The 14,218-nt window shown below is 63.8% G+C and overlaps 5 protein-coding genes across 5 annotated transcripts; 1 reads left to right on the forward strand and 4 right to left on the reverse strand.

Annotated features, from left to right (window-relative positions):
* Nucleotides 1-319: 319 nt before the first annotated feature.
* MNEG_2015 (hypothetical protein) lies at nt 320-847 on the reverse strand (the record flags this gene model as incomplete). The annotated part of the gene is made up of 2 exons (XM_014049507.1): nt 320-474; nt 718-847. 2 exons carry the CDS (start codon nt 845-847, stop codon nt 320-322), a joined length of 285 nt encoding a protein of 94 aa, XP_013904961.1.
* A 503-nt stretch (nt 848-1,350) lies between these two features.
* MNEG_2016 (hypothetical protein) lies at nt 1,351-2,683 on the forward strand (the record flags this gene model as incomplete). The annotated part of the gene is made up of 5 exons (XM_014049508.1): nt 1,351-1,394; nt 1,619-1,751; nt 1,986-2,067; nt 2,287-2,393; nt 2,651-2,683. 5 exons carry the CDS (start codon nt 1,351-1,353, stop codon nt 2,681-2,683), a joined length of 399 nt encoding a protein of 132 aa, XP_013904962.1.
* A 634-nt stretch (nt 2,684-3,317) lies between these two features.
* On the reverse strand, nt 3,318-5,278 carry MNEG_2017 (hypothetical protein; the record flags this gene model as incomplete). Its single annotated transcript, XM_014049509.1, has 4 exons — nt 3,318-3,525; nt 3,774-4,802; nt 4,950-5,039; nt 5,175-5,278. 4 exons carry the CDS (start codon nt 5,276-5,278, stop codon nt 3,318-3,320), a joined length of 1,431 nt encoding a protein of 476 aa, XP_013904963.1.
* Nucleotides 5,279-5,836: 558 nt separating this feature from the next.
* MNEG_2018 (hypothetical protein) lies at nt 5,837-7,351 on the reverse strand (the record flags this gene model as incomplete). Its single annotated transcript, XM_014049510.1, has 4 exons — nt 5,837-6,081; nt 6,265-6,343; nt 6,697-6,848; nt 7,228-7,351. The coding sequence occupies 4 exons, from the start codon at nt 7,349-7,351 to the stop codon at nt 5,837-5,839; spliced, it is 600 nt and encodes a 199-aa protein (XP_013904964.1).
* A 332-nt stretch (nt 7,352-7,683) lies between these two features.
* On the reverse strand, nt 7,684-11,910 carry MNEG_2019 (Uncharacterized protein; the record flags this gene model as incomplete). The annotated part of the gene is made up of 11 exons (XM_014049511.1): nt 7,684-7,784; nt 8,070-8,232; nt 8,617-8,754; nt 9,000-9,052; nt 9,553-9,838; nt 10,058-10,304; nt 10,454-10,551; nt 10,854-10,906; nt 11,154-11,220; nt 11,495-11,521; nt 11,794-11,910. The coding sequence occupies 11 exons, from the start codon at nt 11,908-11,910 to the stop codon at nt 7,684-7,686; spliced, it is 1,350 nt and encodes a 449-aa protein (XP_013904965.1).
* Between the last annotated feature and the right edge of the window lie 2,308 nt (nt 11,911-14,218).

Below are 14,218 nucleotides of genomic sequence, written 5' to 3' on the forward strand. Positions count from 1 at the left end.
GCTGCTGCTGCTGCTGCTGCTGCTGCTGCTGCTGGATGCGTCTGGTTCCAACCCTACATTTTGGAGCCTCCTGTGCAATGCGAGATGGAGGTTGATGTGTGCAAGCTGGGAATTTCGGTAGAAAATCGAGTCAAAGCGCCACAACAGCTTAGGCTTGCCTCCAGGCTGCAAATGCTGGCTATTGACTGTATAAACATCAGTCCCACACCTGCGTGCAATGTGGAACCATGTCTGAACAGCAGTGTAGTTGCTCTGGAAGATGCACGGCGTGTTGCTAAGATCTGCACCAGCAGCGTCATGCACAATCCATGGCCCCAACTCACACCCACCAGGCCAGCACGATCTCCTCGCCACTGCAGGCCGTTACCGCGACACGCTGCAGGCACTCGCTGCCGACGCGCAGGCTGCTGAGGATGCGCGAGCGCCGCAGCAGGTGCCCCGGCAGCACGCGGCGCGCGGCGGCGTCCACGTAATCTGCACACCCTAAGGTTGGTTGCCGCGCATCGCAAACACGGCCTCAGCGGTGACGATGCGCGGACAGCGGGTTTGGGCTTCTTTGCACAACAAGCGGGTGCCAGTCAAAGGGCATCCGCAGCTCAGGCGGCCGTGAAACACACCAGGCTATGATTGACCAAGGCTCAGTCATCCTCGCAGGTCCTTAGCCACTGCAGGCCAGCTGACGGTGACAATCCTTTTCCAAACCACCAGCAATCCCACCTGCAAGGGGGCCCTGCTCAAGGATGGGCAGTCCCGCCACCAGCACCGGCCGTGGCGGCGCCTCCATGGGCGTCGGCAAGAAGGGGCGCAGCTGCTCAATGTTGCGCGGGTCCCTCAGAACGGTCAGCATCTCTGCTCGGTTGGAGAACGGCGGCAGGGCGGCGGCTGTGGGACTTGTGCTTTGCGCTAATGCCCGTACATACGGGTTGAGGCGCATGCGGGGTGAGCGCACCTATCGTGGCAGCGTCCGGCTCAAGGATGTCAGGCGTGCGCGGCGAGCGCGCCGCCACGGGCGCCGCTGCTGAGTGTGTGTGCCGCCATTCCTTATGCAGCGCCCGGGCGATCAGTGGGCGGCGGATGCAGCCGTATCGACGTGCAGGCGCACATACACGCATGGTGTGTTGAGACCCACAAGCCGCAGGTGGTCGTAAAAGTGATTGCATGGTCATGATGTGCACAGGGCCGCGCTGTTTTCAGCAAAGAAATTTGATCATCGACTTGAATAGGTAATTGTACGCCGTTGTATCGTATTATTTCAGGTCACTCAGATCACCACCCATGCTCCTGTCCTCACGGGCGGCCTACCGGCTGCAGCAAACCGCATTCCAGACCCGTGGCAACCAGAGACGCAAAATGAGCATAGCCAAGGCCGGCAAGCAGGTCATCTCCACCGACGGGTGCGTGCGCTGCAGGGGCTCCTGCAGCCTTTGGCAATCGCCTTAGGGCGGATCAGGGTGTGTGTCAGGCTGCCGTGGCTATGCACATCGACCACCATTATTCCTCGACCAAAAACCAGCAGCGGGCCGGGCAGCAGTGCACAATGACGGCTCCCTGGACGAGCGCACGCGTGCACAAACGTTCATCGCTTGAGGCTTGACTGATCACACGCAACGCTCGACAGGGCGCCAGCGGCGCTTGGCCCGTACAGCCAGGCGGTCCGCGCCGGCAACACGCTGTACGTGTCTGGCCAGATCGGGCTTGTGCCTGGGACCAAGGACTTCGCCTCCGAGGGCGTGGAGGGCCAGACTGAGCAGGTGGGTGCGAGCGGAGGGTATGGCGTGTCTGCAAACAAGCACCTCCCCGGCGGCCTGGAGGTTTGCAGCGGCTTTGTCACGCATGGGACATGGAACTTGGTGCCTCGCGTTGCAGCGGCACCACGACTGTAAGAGTTCTATATGTGCTTGGGTTTTGTGAAGCCAGCCAGTCTGTTGGTACAGGCTCGCACGACAGTCAGCACCCCCTCAGGGCCGCAACCGCGGCGCGGGCAGGTGATGAAGAACCTGGGCGCCATCCTGGAGGCGGCGGGCGGCAGCTATAAGAGCGTGGTCAAGACCACCATCCTGCTGGCGGGTGCGCAGCGCTGCAGCACAAACTCACGGGCACAACGAGTGCGCGGCCGGCAGCAGCGAAGCCACCCGCTCGCCGCGGGGCCCGACAACCGCGGAGCGCCTGCGGTTGCCGTGCCACCTTCGCACAGCGGCGCGCTCGGCTTGCACATGCCCACGCTTGTGGAATCATAAGCACACCCGATGCCATACCCGCGTCCACTCCTGACTGCCCCTGCACCAGACATGGGTGACTTTGCCACCGTCAACGGCATTTACGGGCGCTTCTTCCCGGAGGAGCCGCCCGCGCGCGCCACCTTCGCGGTCAAGACCCTGCCCCTCAACGCCAAGGTGGGGAAGGCACACGAAATGCGGGCAAACGGCAGTCTTGGACGATGGGGGAGCCAGGGTCGAACCGGGCAGCCCAGCGGTGTGGTGCAGGGTGGGGAGCTGGGCGGCAGCGCGGGGCCTGAGGATGCGCCCGGCAGCGGCTCTGACCGACCCAGATCACATTGTTGGCTTGCATACCCCAGCATCTGGATGCCAGAACGCCCCCGGCGACGCTGACTGTTCCCTCATGCCGCTGTTTCTCCCGTCAACCTTCACAGGTCGAGATCGAGGCGATCGCCTTGCTGGAGTAGGGCGCCTGCTGCTGTTGTCAGTGCCGCCCGTTGCTGTAACCCTTAACCCTGGCGCCTGCTGTTGCCGGCAGCGCGGTCGGCTTTTGCTCCTCTGCCCATGATCACCTCACGTGCTGGCGGCTTGCCAGCCGCTCTGTGCTGATGTGGCAACAGTTGCAGTAGTGGTGGCCCCAGCACACCGGCGCATCCACATGCAGCGTAGGACCAAAACTGGCCAAACCAAGAATGCCACTCCTGCGACTAGAAACGCTAAATGACCGCCCTCAGACTGACGGCCAGGAAGGGCATGCGTGCCTCGCCTGCTCGGGCAGGGCAAAACACCGCACACCTGCGCGCAAGGCGGAACCCTGCTGACGCGGCCCCCAAGGGCGCATGGGTAGCGAAAAAAGATCACAGCAGCGGACGGCGGCAGTGATGGTGTGGCGCATTTTGCTTCGAGCAAAGGGAGGCCCGCCTCCCAAACGAGCCAGGGCAAACGCCGCGGGCCCACGCTGCATCGTCTGAAACAATACGGAAATCGCTGCCCACGAGCGCGACACCCCGGCCGCCGACCGCCAGCCGCGAGCCCGCCGTCTCGGCGCCCCGCGCCCCGTCACAGGCCAGAATCACGGGAGCCCCACCCCCTGCGGCCGCGTCACTGAAACTCCATTTCCACGTTGGCGCGCGAAAAGTAGTAGTCGCGCCCGGCAATGCGCACGACCCCCATCTTGAGGGTGCACCTCCACTTCTGCTTGCTGCGGTGCACTTTTTCGAAGAGGCACCACCCCAGGTCCTTGCAGCCCTCGTCTGAGATCTTCTTGTCCTCGGCGTCAAGCACACGGTCCAGCTCAGCGTCGTCAATGCTAGGAAGGCGTGTGAGTTTGGGTGGGGTGTGTATGTGTGTGTGTGTGTGTGTGTGTGTGTGTGTGTGTGTCTGTGTGTGTGTGTGAGAGAGAGTGTGATGTGTGAGGCAGCGGGCACATGGGCGGGCGTGGGTGCAAGTGCCTGCCCTGACGATGGTGTTTAGCCCCGCACAGACGCGGCAGTGCTGGGATGTCCTGGCAAACAAACCCTGTGACAAAAGCCGCCTGGCCATCAGGACCGTGCTGACCTGTCGCTGTCCTCGTCGCCGCCCCCTGCGCCGCCAGCCCCCTCGTCGTCGTCACCCGCCCCGTCCTCTTCCTCCTCCTCCTCCTCCTCCTCCGCTGCCTCCTCTCCCAAGTCCGCGGCGTCTGCGGCGACGTCATCCGCGCCGGGCGCGTAACCGCCACCACCGTAGTCATCGCCGTACTCATCATAATCGTACTCGTCGTCACCAGGGCCATCCCGCTGCGGGATCCGGCCCGCTGCGCCGGGGCCCGCCGGCTGCTGCTGCTGCTGCTGCTGCTGCTGCTGCTGCTGCTGCTGCTGCTGCTGCTGTGCTGCGGCGGCTGCGGCGGCCGCCATTTGCTGAAGCTGCTGCTGGTGCTGCTGCTGGTGCTGCTGCTGATGTTGCTGTGCTGCAGCCGCCGCAAGGCGCTGCTGCTGTTGCTGCTGCTGCAACTGTGCAGCGCGCTGCTGGTTGATCAGCATTTGCAGCTGCTGTGCTTGCATTTGCGGCAGTGTGCTTGCCGTCTGGCTCGCCTGCTGCGGCTGCTGCTGGCCCTGCCCCTGCCCCTGCCCCTGCGCACTTCCCGGCCGCGCGGCTCCTGCACCCCTGCCAGCCTGCGCCGCAGCCAGCAGCATAATGGCCTGCTGCTGCATCACGCCCGGCCGCACGGTGTACGCGCCGCCCTGCGCGCCGGGCATCAGCACCACCCCCGCCGGCCGCGCCCCACCCCCTGCGCCGGCCTGCACCGGCCGCGAGCCGCCCGCGGCCGCGCCGGCCTGCAGCGCCGCCTGCAGCACTGCCAGCTGGGCCTGTTGCCCCATCGCAACGCCGCCGCCATACGCCATCGCTGGCTTTTGCTCATCCTTCACGTAAATCCCTGGGCTCTGGCTGTCCGGGTGCGGGCGCTTTCGGATGCCCATGTACTCCTGGGCCGAGGCCGCAGCGGCCGCCATGGCGGCCGCGGGCAGCTGCAGGACGATGGGGCCCGGGGCCCCCGCTGCCTGGCCCGGGCGTGGCGGCGCCACGCCGGGCCCGCGGTGCTGCTCGTGCCTGGCCGTTGCGCGACGTGGATTGTTGGGGGCAAGCGCGGTGAGGTGCTGCCCGCTATATACACGGTTGCTGAACGTGTGTGCAGGGCACAAGTGATGCCCCTGGCCAGTGCTCCACCCAGTGCAGCCGCTGCCACCGCTGCTTCACCTTGGCTCATCCTTGGGTGGCGGCTCATTTAGGAGACCTTTGGCGCGGCACTTCTCCTCCCAGCGCTCCCGTATCCGCATCAGGACCTTCCTGCAAGTGTGTGAAGTGCGCTGTATTGAGACAGGTCCACGGCAGTGAAGCGCCGCCGTGCTGCTGCACTCCGCACCGCCCAGCGCCCTGCGCAGCACGTGGCCCAAGCTGAGATGACCTCGGGCCGCTTCTTACTCGTCTACGCCCTCCTGCACGAACTCTGGCTTCATCTTGGCGATCACATCGTCAATAATGTGCAGGTAGACGCGTTTCAGGTCCTGTTGCATCGGGTTAGCCATCGTGTCGGGTGTATGACGTCCTAAACTATGAGCTAAGCAGGCTTATAGGCACGAACGCCCCGGGCTGAGCTGATCGCCGTGCCCAGCGTGATCTGATGGCGCCCGTGTCCTGCGTTGCGGTACCTCTCTTTTCAGGCAAGTTACGTGAATTGGATACCTATATAATCTGGTTCGACTATCATACCGTATGGCAACTCCACCGGTTTGTGGTCAGGCCAACAAGCACATTGGCTGATGAGCCCGCTGACTGGGTGGCAGACAAGCGCGTGCTGCATGGAAATGTCAGTATCCCCGCAGCAGAGTGCTGATTGTCCATGATAAGCCCTGTACCTACCCCTCTGGTCAACGGCGCGGAAGGTGGTGCCAAGGTTGTCAGACTGATCATTTTGCGTCAATCGCAAGAACCCATGTTTGACACTGGGAAGTCTTCCCAGTGTCAAGCTTTGCCACGTGACGGGACCACCGCTGTTTACAAGAAATCTGCAAAAAACATTGAGGGAACCACAACCACGCACACTCGACGACACCCCCCCGCTGCCGGCGGCCCGCCGCCGCCGCTCACACTGCCGCCCCCGCCGCCTGCTGCTGCTCCTGCTGCTGCCGCCGCTCGCCGCCCGCCGCCGCCGCCGCCGCGGCGCCGCCGGCCGGCTTGGCGGCCTTGACGCCGCGCATGAGGCCGTACTCCATGAGGCCCATGTCGAACGCGCGGTGCATGCGCTCCAGAGTGACGATCTCGCGCGTCACCTTGTACCACAGCTTGGGGTTCCACTTGAACATCACAAACCAGGGGTCCAAAACGCCAACTGCGGGCACAGAGGGGGCCGCGAGGCAGGCAGCGGCGCGGCGCGTCAGGCGCGGGTCGGGGCAGCATGCTAAATGTGCACCGAGGCTGCCCAGCGGGCGGGGACCGCGGGGCCGCGGTGCACGCGGCGGGGGCCGGGGGCGGATGCATGCTTAGGCGCAGGGGCGGCCGCGCGGGCGCGCACCGAGGTTGCTGTGGCGCCAGCTGGGCAGCGTCTGGGGGGTCCAGTCCTCCGCCCCCACGGCCTCCATCTTGCCGGTGCCCTGCAGCGGCGGGAGGGGCAGCGGAGGGGGGCAAAGCTCGGGTGTGGTTGGGAGCCGCGAGCAAGGGGCCCAGCAGAACACGGCCGAGGCACCGCAGCCCGCGCGCCTCACCTGTACCTCGACTGCAGCCAATCTCGTGCTCGTCTCGCATTCAGCCTCGCGTCACACCCGTCTGCGTGCATCAAACCTCAGAAAGCCAAGCTCCCCTCTGCCTCGCCTCCCCGCCAAAACACCAACGCAAGCGCCCACATGCACCAACACGTGCACACGCACACACGCGCGCGCGTACGCACACATACACACGATACGAGTGATTTAAAGCCCGCCGCACCCGGCCCCAGCCCCACCCCCACCTCCATGAGCCTGCAGAACTCCTGGATGCTGATGAAGAAGGGGTGGGCCCACTCGTCATACAGGAACTGCAGCCGCGCCTTGTCGTCGTCAGTGAGGGGCCGCTCCGCGGTCTCCTCCCGCTGGCACCAGCAGGCAATCACCATGTTGCCGCCTGGAGGGAGGAGGGGGGTGGTGGCCGTGGCATGTGAGTGTGTGTGTGGGTGTGGGTGCGGGTTTTGGCGTGAGTCTCGCTTGATATGTGTCTCTCTGTGTGTGCGTGCATGCACGCGCACATACACACACAAACACACTTCCAAACACACTTGAGACACAAATTCTCAAGACACAGGCATTCACACACGCACGCATGCACCAGCACACACGCACACACACACACACACATACACAAACACACACACACACACATGTGTGCGCGCTCATGCATGCACATCAAACAAACACGCACACTCAGACGTACGAAAACACATACACACACACTCACGTGCAAACTACGCAAGCACCCCCCTGGCACACCGCGTTGCCCCCCCCACCTGGCGCCAGCACTCGCGTCATCTCTTCCACGTACTTCTTCTTGTCAGGCATGTGCTCCCCAGACTCGCAGGCCCACACCAGGTCAAACGTGTCGTCAGCAAACTCCATCGCCAGGGCATCCATCACCTGCAGAGGGGTAGTGGTACATGCGCAAGCGCCCAAATGACGTGTTGTTCAAACCAAGCAAGAGTGTAAGGTTGTGTGTGTGTGTGTGTGTGTGTGTGTGTGTGTAAGGAGATGGACGGGGTGGGGAGTGAGGAAGAGACACGCGGAGCACCCAACCAAGCGGGTCATGTGCAGGACCCAATGCCGCAGTATGCCAGCCGGGCACGTTCCAGCCCCTCGTGCCGTCACACACGCACACCGCTTAGCAGCGACCGCGGCCCATGTAGCCACACGCTCCCCAGACCAGACGCGATGCACCCCCCCCCCTTGCCCTAGAGCCCACAGCGCGCTCAGCGCAGCGCGGCGCTCGCCTTGAATGTGACGTTGTTGAGTCCGCGCTCCTTGGCCAGCTGCGTCCCCCGCTCCACCTGCTTCGGGGACAGCGTAATGCCTGGCAGAGAAGGAGAGGGCAGCAGAATAGCATAGCATATGAGCACTAGGAAGGGAATCAAAACAAATTGTCATCAGTGTCAAGTCGGGCTGGCCGCCACGGCTTTTGAACTGCCTGATGTGCGATACGCCTCCATTTCGTTGCGCAGCCGCACAGCCCCTCCCTCGCTACGCCCGCGGCAAAACGCGCCTGCTGCAAACAGAGACGCACGACAGCGGATGCGCCACGAAACAGAGCGCACCGCACCCTGGCACCAGCACTGCTGCCAGCAGCCGGGGCACCCACCGATGACCTCCGCCTCTGGGAACTGCGACGCCAGCCACCTGCTGCTGCCGCCAAACCCGCAGCCGACGTCCAGGATGCGCTTGGGCGTGGTGCTGCCGCTGAAGCGGAACATCTCCTGGGTGAACCGCAGCTTGGCCGCCTTGAAGTCCGCCTTCCACCAGCCCTGGCGGCGCGGGTTGGCGCATGTGATGTGCTTGTTTTCAGGCGAACAGGGGAGGGCGCGGCATGACGGTCGCCGCAGGCGTGCTGCGTCGTGAAGCCCAAGGGCTGCAGCGAAGCAGGCCGGCGGCCAGGGGTTGACTAGGCAGGCGCGGACCGCAGCACGCCAGGCGTGCGGGGCTTCTCTGTGTCAACACACTCGCTCGGCCACACTGGGCTCACGAGCCTTTGCAACCCAGGGCAAGGGCGCACGCCCCGCCCCGCCGGCACCGCAGCCAACCCCCTCGCAGACGCCACGCGGCTGCTTTTGACGGCCCACAAAGGGACGGCAATCAGCAGCCTGCTGTTGGGCTGGCGAGGCTGGGCAGCTTCAGCCACCTGTGCGCACCTTTTCCCGCTCCTCCTCGGTGTACCAGCCGAGGTGGATGTGCTCGCCCCAGTAGTACTCCAGGATGCCCTCATCGGTCCACGCGTCATACTCATCGCCGACGTTGGCGTCGTATGTGCGGGAGGGGTTGTCGTAGACCTGCCAGGGGTCCGGGGTTGGTTTTGAGGTGGGTGGGGTGCGCGGCCCGTTGTGGTGGGGAGGCAGCGCTGGCGTCGCGGGCGGGTGCGGATGAATGTTGGATTATGAAGAGTGTTCTAGGGGGAAAGTGATCGTGTTGTGCATGCAGCAGGGGGGCATCGGCATGCATGCGAAACGGTGTGCGGACGGCGCCGGCGATGCGGGTGCCACAGGGCAGCACAGGCCACAAAGCGGCGAGGCGGTACCTGCTTCAGGCCATAGGCCGCGAGCGCAACACCTCCAGCGACCGCTAGTCCTACTGGGAGTCCATTAGGTAGTGCACTTGCGCTTGCTGCTGCGGGAGAGGCTGCTTCCGCGATGGCCGCTGTGGTATTCCGCATCACCCGCGTGGGCCGCTGCTGAACGCTAATTACTGCCTCTGGAACATTGCTTCCATTGCATCGAAATCCGCGCAGCGTCCTAGAGCCCCCGAGCTGCATCATTGCGAAGACGCAGGGCGAACAGAGCACGTGTATGCAGGTTTTCAATAGATGGAACGCTTGAAAAAAATCAATCGATGCAACACCATGAGGCACGGGACCAATGGGCAAAGGGCGCCAAGTCGCGCTCTTGTGCGCATGGCGCCCTGCTGCTCTCGTGGCTGGACTGCCTGACAACCGAATCCGGGGGCAGCCCCACAAGCGAAGCGTTCAGTAAAAGTGGTTACATACGTTGCATTTCAACTCTGAAAGTCTGCCCAATCATCATCAGCTGCCGCCGCTGCTTCGGCGCCCCCAGCCTCTCCTCCACCACCCACACCTGCCGGTGCCCCAGATGCTTCTGCTGGCGTCGCCGCTGCCAATGAGTTGTCTGAATCTGCGGTCTCCCTGGCCGGCCCCCCATCGCCGCCCCCGCTGAGCGAAGCCGACGGCAGCGGCTCCCGCGGCCGCGTCGCAGCGCTGGCCGGCGACGGCGGGGGCGGCTGCAGCTTGAGCGCGCTCAGCGGGCTGGCCAGCATGGCGGCGGACGCCCCAGATGACCCCGACAGCCGCCCGAGAAGCTTCCGCTGCCCGTCCCCGTCGCCAGACCCAGAGCGCTTCAAGCTCTGTTCAGAGGGCGGGGGTTAAGCAGCAGAGGAGGTGTGCGGATCCGGCCCAGCCGCATGCCTGCAAGCTGTGAGCGACCTCACACCGCGCGAGCTCGTGTGGCTGCATGCGATGGCTCTTCCATGAAACCTCGCTGCTGCAGGGCCGCGCCACCCCCAGGGCGCCATCTGAGGGCCACCGCCACCCGGCCCCACAGCGCCCGACCCCAACCTCCTCACGCTGGAGAGCTTGAGCGTGATCGTCTCCCTCAGCCGGTAGTCCTCCGCCGACCCGCCGCCGGCCCCGCCACCGCCCTCACCGCTGCTGCTGCCGCTGCCGCCCTCCCCGGCCGCCGCGCCGCCCTCGCCGCCGCCGCCGCCACCGCTCCCGAACCGCAGCCGCATCGCCTCCGCCTCGCGGCTGCGCCGCACGAGCTGCCGGAAGTCGTCCAGCGCCGCCGTAAAGTCCGACGCATCTGCTCGGTCCCTGCGGCCGCGCACGGCAGGGGATCTCAAGTGAGGGCGGCGCTGCCCATGCAGCCGTAGGGCCGCCTCCGCCGCGACTCTGGGGCTGCTCGTGCCAATGCGCTTGCAATCTGCGACTTGCAGGGGGACGTATCACCAAGGGCGGCACACCTGAAGCCAAGGCCAACAAATGCGTGCTTCTTCTTGTCGCCTCTGTCAACTATGCGGGCTACAAAGTAGCGGGACGAGTCGACGACCGGCTCAATCGCCTGCGGTGTGGCACGTGGGTGATGTACGCATGACTAAAGGGTCACCAACGCCACAGCAGCTGTCGACACTGGCTGGGCCAGTGGGGAGAGCGAGGATTGTCGGAACGGCGGTGCTTTGAGCCCAGCGCCTGGGGTGCAACAGGACCGCCGGCAATCACCAAACAGCATCTCTTTTTGCCGTCAATCGACTAAAAAGCGCTTGCGCCCGCACTGGCACGGGAGGAGTGCGGAGCGCAGGCGGTCATCAGGTGCAGGAGGGCGTGGCGGGGGCGGCGCTGCCCCAGGCTGCCGCTTGGGCGCACCGTGGTGAGGGACGTCCCATCACTGGGCAGGGGGCACTCGGCAAACAGCTCGCCTGCACACGCAGGGCGGCGGCGCGAGTGGCCGTGGCGTGGGCGAGGGCGAAGCATCCGTCGGCGGTCTTGACGGCCGCATCGGGCAAGGGGCCCCTGGCAAGGTGCCGCCACGCCATGCAGCAAGCCGTGGTTGCAGGCGGCTCCAACAAGCGGCACGCCCTCCCGCATGCTGCAGTCTGCAGCTGCAGCCTGCGACTTCAATGGCCTGGCTGGCAGCCAGGTCCAACGCTGGTTGCAGCTGCTCACCAGTTTCCAGGTCCTCCATACGCACGAAGCAGTCGTCCTGGCGGGTGACCACGCGCACTTTCACTTCCTGAGTTGAGCACGCAATAACACCAGTAAATCAGTGGCATCTTTGCAATGCCAATGTCAAGGAAGGTCCCATGACAGGGCGCCACGGCGACGGATGCTGGGTCGCGTTCGCAAGGGTGCCGCCGCAGCACACCACCACGGGCAGCATTTGTGGCTGTGCAGCCGCGACCGGGCACAGGACGAGGGCAGCGCATTCAAAAAGGCCCAGCCCATGAGGATTCTCATGGGTCGGGCTGTTGCGGCTGCTGACCGCAAACGCCGCGGGTGGCACCCACCCGCAGCCACTTATTCACGTCCCAGAGCTTCACATGGTGCAGAGAGGGATGAGTGGTGTGGAGAGGGTGAATGGCAGTGAGGAAGACCCCATGGCCGCATTTCGTACTGCAGTGCACATCACAACAATCTGTGAGCACTCCTTGCCTGACCATGCCCTATTGAGGTGCTGCATCTCTCCATGGATCAACAGATACTTCAACCCTACAATGTCATCCCGGGCATGCTGCCCTCCATGCCGCCAACCCGGCTGGACATGGGCGGGTTGCTGGTCACACACGCAACCTAGGTGCTGGCGCACCTCAGCGCGGTGGCCATAGTGCGGCGCTGGGGGCAGTGGCGCGTACACGTACGCCTCTCTAGACTGAAATGTGGTCAGCTCAGGCACGTCCTCGTCTTCTTCTGCTGTTGTAGCCATTCTAACGCTCAGGTGCCGATATGGGTGCCTTGGACTGCTGTAGATAATTTTTACAGTTTATATATCGGGTTCCAGTGTGATCGAAGACGACACCTCAGATCGGCGATGCAGCTTGCCAAGATCTGCAGGACCTTAATAGAGTAGTATAGATGGCATCGGGATGTGATGTGCAGGGGGGCCATCCACGACATCATGCTCACATTGTGGTCACTGCAGTACACTCGGTCGATGCTTGCATCAGCACCCTTGACGGATTCACAACTCATCAAGCTGTCTACAGCTGGTGATAAACCCACCACCACACCGCTGGGTGCAAGTGACCTCAGATTTCAGGTGCCCGCGTGCGTGCTACAATGCATGCTTGCGTCGCGCTGCACATGCGGCATTTCGCCATCAGCGTCATCTGTTGACCACGGTTCAACCGCGGTTCCTGCTGTGCAGGCAGCCACCAGTGTGCGCTTCGTCCTCGAAACCCAAATAAGCCTCTCGTCTCCCTCGGACCTCCTGTTCCCTGATGCTGATTGGAAGCTTCTAGCATGGGGTCTTACACACTTGTACCATCATGTGACTGCAATGCACCAGCCGGCGACGGCGCAACGCGCTAATTGAAGAACGCCAACATCTGGGGGACGCCTGAAAGCATGGCCGATCTGGACAGCTGCCTTGACAACACAAGGTTGTGCGTGTGCAAGGGCAATGTCAATGCAGTGACGAGCGCTCCCCACACACACCCCAGCACACGAAACAAAGCAACGACAGAAAAGCACGATGCAAAGGTCTACGAGGCGGTGGCAGGTATTCAAAGGCTGAAAAGCAGAGGCAACGACACGCAGCACCTGTGCTGCACCTATTTTTGGTGAAATCAAAAGACCTTGCAGCGCCCTGTATGGGGTTCAGCCGGTGGAATATTGGGCCTGCTGAGATCGGCTGGGGTGGTTGATTGACCCGGGCGACTTGACGTCGGTGTGGCCACACATAATGGCGCCACAGTCCAGCCATGCTATACTACAATGCGCAGCAAGTCTTTGGAGCACATGCGTGACCCACTCCATATGCATCACAACAAGTTAAGGTCCAGGCCACGCAGTCATGGCGGCCCTTCAAACCAAGTGCCCAAGGTTGTCCAAAGGGAGTGTGAGGCCCCCCTGAATGCCACCGCTCGCGCATCGCCCAAAGCAAGCTCCTCCAACCCTTGCTGTGAATGCCCGGAAATATGATAATAATGCAGCCACTCACCCAGCCACCATCAAACCAACCCTCCAGAGGCCCCGCCCACGGCAGTACCAAAAGCCACTGCGCGACACCGGCACGAGCTGGTCAACGCAGTGGCGTCCTCGGCTCCTCTTGCGTTTGAAGTTCGGAAAAGGCAGTCATACGCACACACGCACGTTTGCAGATGGTGTTGCGCGCGCCACCGACTGTGCGCCCACGCCTCCCTGTCGCGGCCTGGGCTGCGCCATGCGTTGCCTGCAGCCACATTTGCAGGACAGCAGCAGCCAGCCACGGTTGCACGGCCACGGCCCAGCCACGCCGCAGATGCCTGGCAGCGGCCGCGGGACGCGCCCGCCCCGTCAGATCGGCGCCAGATCGCCGCCAGTCTGCTTCATCGCCAGATCATGCCCCAAGGGCCGCGTACAGAGCGTCGATCTGAGGGCGTGGAGGGGGATGCGGGGGGCCAGAGCCACAGGTGTCGGTTGGGAGAGGTTTCGGGGCGGCAAACGTTTTTTTCCCTTTTTTCCCACCATTGCCTTTTTACCGAAGTAGTGATTGTGGTGGGGCCCCCACTGTACCTCGGTTTGGTACCTCTTGAGCAGCTGCGGCCTCTTCAGTGAGAACTTCGGCGTCATCAGCTCGTTCTCAACACTGAACGGCTCGTGCTCCAGGATGACGCCCTGCGGGTGTGTGGGGGCGTATGGGCGATAGGAGGGGGGGGTGTTGTGACGGAAGGCTTGCGGGCGTGTGTGGGGCGGGAGGTGGGCACGGCTGCTGGGGGTGCGGTCGGAAGAGGGGGTGAAGAGGGGGCAGCCACGATGCTGCACGCTGAGGCGATGGCTGAAAGGCTTGGTTGGCAGGGAGGGTAGGGATGGTCAGTCACTGACCACCCCACCCCATGGTGCAACGGGGGCAGGCAGGCTGGATTACGAGCTGTGCAGCGCCAGCCGTGCGGGGCAAAACGTGGGGATGCGGGCGGGCGCGAGGAGTGTGGGGCAGCGGTGGTGGGAGTTGGGGGGAGTGTGGCTGGATTTCACCTTGGGCAGCTCGAAGCCCTTGAGCTTGGCGGCGCGGCCTGGGCGGGTGGTCGGGGAGG

The sequence above is a fragment of the Monoraphidium neglectum genome (genome assembly GCF_000611645.1).
Source record: "Monoraphidium neglectum strain SAG 48.87 unplaced genomic scaffold scaffold00218, whole genome shotgun sequence".
Lineage (NCBI taxonomy): Eukaryota > Viridiplantae > Chlorophyta > Chlorophyceae > Sphaeropleales > Selenastraceae > Monoraphidium > Monoraphidium neglectum.